The sequence below is a fragment of the Octodon degus genome, unplaced genomic scaffold, assembly GCF_000260255.1.
Source record: "Octodon degus isolate 3935 unplaced genomic scaffold, OctDeg1.0 scaffold00189, whole genome shotgun sequence".
NCBI classification, from domain to species: domain Eukaryota; kingdom Metazoa; phylum Chordata; class Mammalia; order Rodentia; family Octodontidae; genus Octodon; species Octodon degus.
Genome location: NW_004524765.1, coordinates 2,819,798 through 2,824,886, shown reverse-complemented (window position 1 = coordinate 2,824,886; position 5,089 = coordinate 2,819,798). Strand labels below are relative to the sequence as shown.

Genomic DNA, 5,089 nt, shown 5'->3' with positions numbered 1-5,089 from the left:
TCTTCTTCTTCTTCTTCTTCTTCTTCTTCTTCTTCTTCTTCTTCTTCTTCTTCTTCTTCTTCTTCTTCTTCTTCTTTTTTGTGACTAGTTTCTTTTGGGGCTGATGAAAATGTTCTGAAATGAATTGCTTCCCCTTATGAGTAAGTTAAAATTACTGAATTGTCCACTCTAACATAATAAGTGTTTCCATCATGGAAATATAGATCAAAACTATTAACTATCACTTCAGACATGGTAGGATGGTTTCTATGAAAAGGTAGAAGATAAGCAGTGTTGGCAAGAAGATGATAAAAAGGAAATTTGGTTTTTAAAAATTTTTTATTCATTTTAATGTGAAAAATAGCAATGAAACAGTTTCAAAACACTTTAGTAAGATGGTTACAATAATTAATACATTGCATATTGTTGTCTTCGTAGTAGTTGTTCAGAAGACAAGATGCAGACATGATATGTTGTCTAAACAATATTACTATAAACTTTTATTCTCAGTGAACTAAGAGAAAGTAGCTGTATATCTATCCTGTCTTGTGTATGCATATATTTTTTCCTTCCTATTTGTTTTCTTCACAACAAAATAGTCCTTTACTTACACTTTTGTGAAGTTAGTAACACATGATACTAGGTTACCTAACAACTGATAGCTAACCTTAACCAAATAGGACGTTCATCTCAGGAGTGAGGTAACTTGTTTGCTTTAGGCACTGGGCCAAGTCCCACCTACATATATTTGATCCATTTCCTAGCTTCATGGCTCCCAACATATCCCCTCTTTTGGTTTGTTTTTTTCAGAGATGGGTATTCAGCTTCAGTTAGAGAAGCTGTATTCGGAGAAGTCTTTAAAGGACCTTTTCATACTTGCAACTAGTCTAAAGATTGGAGGTCCTTGAATTCAGCAAAATAACCCAATATAGTCCAATAGTCCATAGTAGTACTGGGCTATCAGCAGAACTAGGAATTGTCAGAAGTTGTTGACTTGAGCCAAAAAGGAACATTTGTACATTGCTGAAGGGAAGGTAAACTGGTTTTCCACTATGGAAATGGTATAGTGAGTCTTCTTTCTAAAACAGAACTCCCACTGTGTGGGCTGATGCATGCCTATAATCTCAGCACTCAGAAGGCTGAGGCAGGAAGATCACCATGAGTTTGAGGTCAGCCTGGGCTAGTAAATTCAAGGCCACTCTGGACTACAGAGCAAGACCCTGCCTCAAAAAATTCCTTCCCACAGGCCAACCAAATAGCTCAGCAGATTAAATCACCTGCAACTAGGTGCAGGATTTGGGGGTTTGATCCCCCAGCCTGCCATGCTGGCCCTGCTTCTGGGATGTGCTGAGATGGCAATTGAGACTGGGCATAATGAGATTTTTTTTTTTTTTTTTTGGCTGAACCAGGGATTGAACTCAGGCCCTTGTGCTTGCCAGGCAAGTGCTTGTTCTACTGAGCCATCTCCCTGGCCCTTAGACTGGGCATAATGGAGTGCACCTCTAATCCCAGCTCTTAGGAGGCTGTAAACAGGCTGATCACTATGAGCCTGATCTAGTAGTAAGACCCTGAACATCCTGTAGACCCTTCTGTAAAATATATCTATCTATCTATCTATCTATCTATCTATCTATCTATCTATCTATTCCTTCCTTCCTTCCCTCCTTCACTAAAGTTCACATAGGACCTAACAATCCCACCTCTCTGCATATATACAAAAGAATTGAAATTAAGATTTCAAAGAAATACATGCACTCCCATGTTCACAGTAGCAATATTTATAATAGCTAACATGGAGGCAACCCAAATGTCCATGGATTTGCTGAACATGGTACACACATGTAATAGAATCACATTCAACCTTTAAAAGGAAGGAAATCCTGCCCTCTGCAACAGCAAATGAAAGACACTTATAGCAAGTGAAATGAGCCATACACAGAACAAACGTTATATTTGATCACTGTAAAAATAGTTAAGATTATAGAAGAAGAGAGTTAAATAGTGGCTGTCTTCAATGCAAAAGGGGAACACAGGGAGGGAGTAAAGAGAACATGGCTTTGGTTATTCAGTGAATTCTAGAGATCTACTGTGGAGCACGGCACTGTAGTTAACAGCCCTGTGCAACTTAAACTTGCTAAGAGGGTAAGTCTTATGTTAAATGTTCTCATCACAAAATAATAGTAATATGCCTGGGGAGATAGCTCAGTAGAATAAGTGCCTGCCTGGTAAGTGCAGGGTCCTGAGTTCAATCCCCAGTACCACAAAAAAAAAAAATAATAATAATATAGCATGGGAGGATGCTTTTGAAGGTGAAGGGAAGTATTATAGACCTAGACTGTGGTGCAGAGTTCACAGATTTACACTTATTTCCATCACTAAGTTACATAAATTTTGCTTTTCAATCATACCTTGAATTAAAATATTTTATTATTGATATTTTAAAATATTTTAATAATTTAATATTTTTCCAAAGTTATTTGGAAGAAAAAAGTCTTAGCCCTGCGAATGTTCCGTTACAGGGCAGAGCATGATCTTGCCATGAGAGCTTGATTTGCTGCCCTATAGGAGTCAATGTTGCATATCATGCCTGAGCTTTAAACAGGAAAAACCCCAACCCGGTGAAGGTTACCTAGAGAAGCGCATTCATTCTAGCTGACAGAAGACTGACCAGCTTGGTGGGGGGCACATTTTTTTGTGGTACTATGAATTACATTTTGGTTTCAATCCCCAGTACCAATAGGAAGGAGCAAATGATCATCAGATAAGTTTCTCGCTATGTGTTACATCCAACAGTGTTCACACTCTATTTTTTCTCTAATTGTGAAAGGGGAGGCTACTTCCAATCAGCTTTCTTGGTAAAATATTGTCTCAAAATTATTTTTAAAAAATTTAATAGAGATAGTTGTGCATGCCTGTAATCTCAGCATGTGGGAGGGTGGGACAGGAGGATTATGTGTTTGAGGACAACTTGGTGAGATCCTATCTCAAATGTAAAAAAAAAATAAATAAAAAGATTAGGGGACCCTGGGAGATAGCTCAGTAGAATAAGTGCTTGCCTGGCAAATGCAGGGTCCTGAGTTCAATCCCTGGTTCTGCCAAAAAAGAAAAAAAGATAAAGATTAGGGATGTAGTTCAGCACTAGCTACCCAGCATTGTTCATAATGACCCCCTAAAAAACCTAAAGTAGGCACTTTTCTTCTCTCTCTCTCTCTCTCTCTCTCTCTCTCTCTCTCTCTCTCTCTTTCTCTTCCAAATAGTTGTAGACAATTGTTAGGGAATGTGAACTATACATTAGCATAGTATCTCTCCTAAGCCTTCTTTACCTTGCCTGTCATATGACCAGTTTTAAAATGCAGAAATCACCTTCCTCTAGGTCAATGAGGTTAGCACCCAGGTGTGGAGAAGAAGCTTGGCTTGTTTCCTTTATGAAGTTATACTTGCCCATTGTGCCACTGCCTCTCTGCTGTTCAAGGAAAAGCAGCCTATCCCCTTATCCCTACAATGGCTAGCAAAATGGTGACTATCTGAAGATTGGACCCTTCTCTTCCCAGAGAGCAACTGGAAGTCTCAGATCCCTGCTATGTATGGCTCTATTTTTTCCTTTGCTCTTTTTTTTTTTTCCTTTCCCACATTGTTCAGTAATCCAGGCAGGGAGACTGAAACCCACTGCAGGTGTTCCTATAACTGGCACTATGGGAAGGGTCTTCAATAGACAATGGCTTCAAAGGAAACAGGTAAAATCAAGAGGAGTTTGAAGGGATAGAGGAACTTCCCTTCTTCCACTGGCAGAGCACAGGGCAAGGAAATTGGTTGAGCTCTCAAGGAAACTTGAAAGGTGCCTAGGGAGCTAGGAAGAAAATCATTCCTGGAATTCTGACAGACAAGGATTTGAAAGTCAGGAAAAAAACAGAGACGCTCACGAGAATGCAGAAAGAATTGGTTTTATTGTTGTTAATACAGTATAATAAAGCTGACAGAAGTCTCAAAGGCTTAGAGCTCTTCCTTCCTTTCCACATTTGCCTTGCCTCAAAATAGTCAAATCTCTAAAGCAGAAATCAACAACTCATTCTTTTCTTTTTGTGGAAACAAGGAAATGTTTTTCAAAAGGAAAAGAAAAAGAAGAAAGTATAATAGAAATTGTGTGAAAAGTGATCAAATCTTTACAAAGTTAGTCTAAGTGAGAAGGGGTCAACTTAGTGCTACTACCTGGAAGAATACATGCCACAGTGTAGTAATCATTCACTTTCATCTCGTTGTAAGTACACTTCTCTAGTGTTTCATCTTTTATCTTGATATTGCATGCAGTCATACCAACAAGGTTTTCACTCTTGTGACACAACTGGGCTCCATTCTTGCAACTGATGGGTTTAGAATCACAGACCTTATACACGTCTTTGAGAGAGACATGAAGAAAGGTGTTTGACTCCTTACACTTGCGCATAGCCTGGTTGATCGGGACCCTTGTGGTGTTACATGACTTTGACTCAGTCATTATGTGCTTATTTGCAAACTGTTTACTCATGTTGTCGTTTGGTTCCAGAGCACACAGTGGACACATTAGTGCCAACAGTCCCAGCAGCAACAGAAAAGGATATCTCACAGCTTGCACCATCTTTTCTGTGTGTGAAAAGGAAAGATCATGGTAATAGTAGAGACAATGATTAGAATGAAATTATTCATCAAATCTACTTCTACCCTTATTTTGGCTTCTAAGCCTACATACCTATTTTACTTTATTTTTTTCCAGACACAAAGACATTTTCATCATTGCACAACTTGAATATTATATCACAGTTTAATAATCCTTAAGAGCCAATATTAAGTCTATAAACATTACATGACATTAGAACCATAAAATGTCACTCCTGATCTTTCCCCCAAAGACTCATGCACATCTCTTTATGCAAAAGGTATTTAGTCCATCTGAAAGAGTTGCCCAAGTGCAAACAGCTTCAGCATTGCTGAGAAGTCTGTCTCAAGTCACCTCAGAGAGGTTACATAACTATTTTAAAAATTTCTCAGGGCCAGGGAGTTAGCTCAGTAGAATAAATGCTTGCCTGGCAAGTGCAAGGGTCTGAATTCAATCCCCGGTTCCACAATAAATAAATAA

General features: G+C 38.7%; 1 protein-coding gene across 1 annotated transcript; it reads right to left on the bottom strand.

Annotated features, from left to right (window-relative positions):
- Positions 1 to 4,147: 4,147 nt before the first annotated feature.
- On the bottom strand, positions 4,148 to 4,501 carry LOC101564679 (ribonuclease pancreatic-like). Its single transcript, XM_004644032.2, has one exon. It carries the CDS (start codon positions 4,499 to 4,501, stop codon positions 4,148 to 4,150), a length of 354 nt encoding a protein of 117 aa, XP_004644089.2.
- Between the last annotated feature and the right edge of the window lie 588 nt (positions 4,502 to 5,089).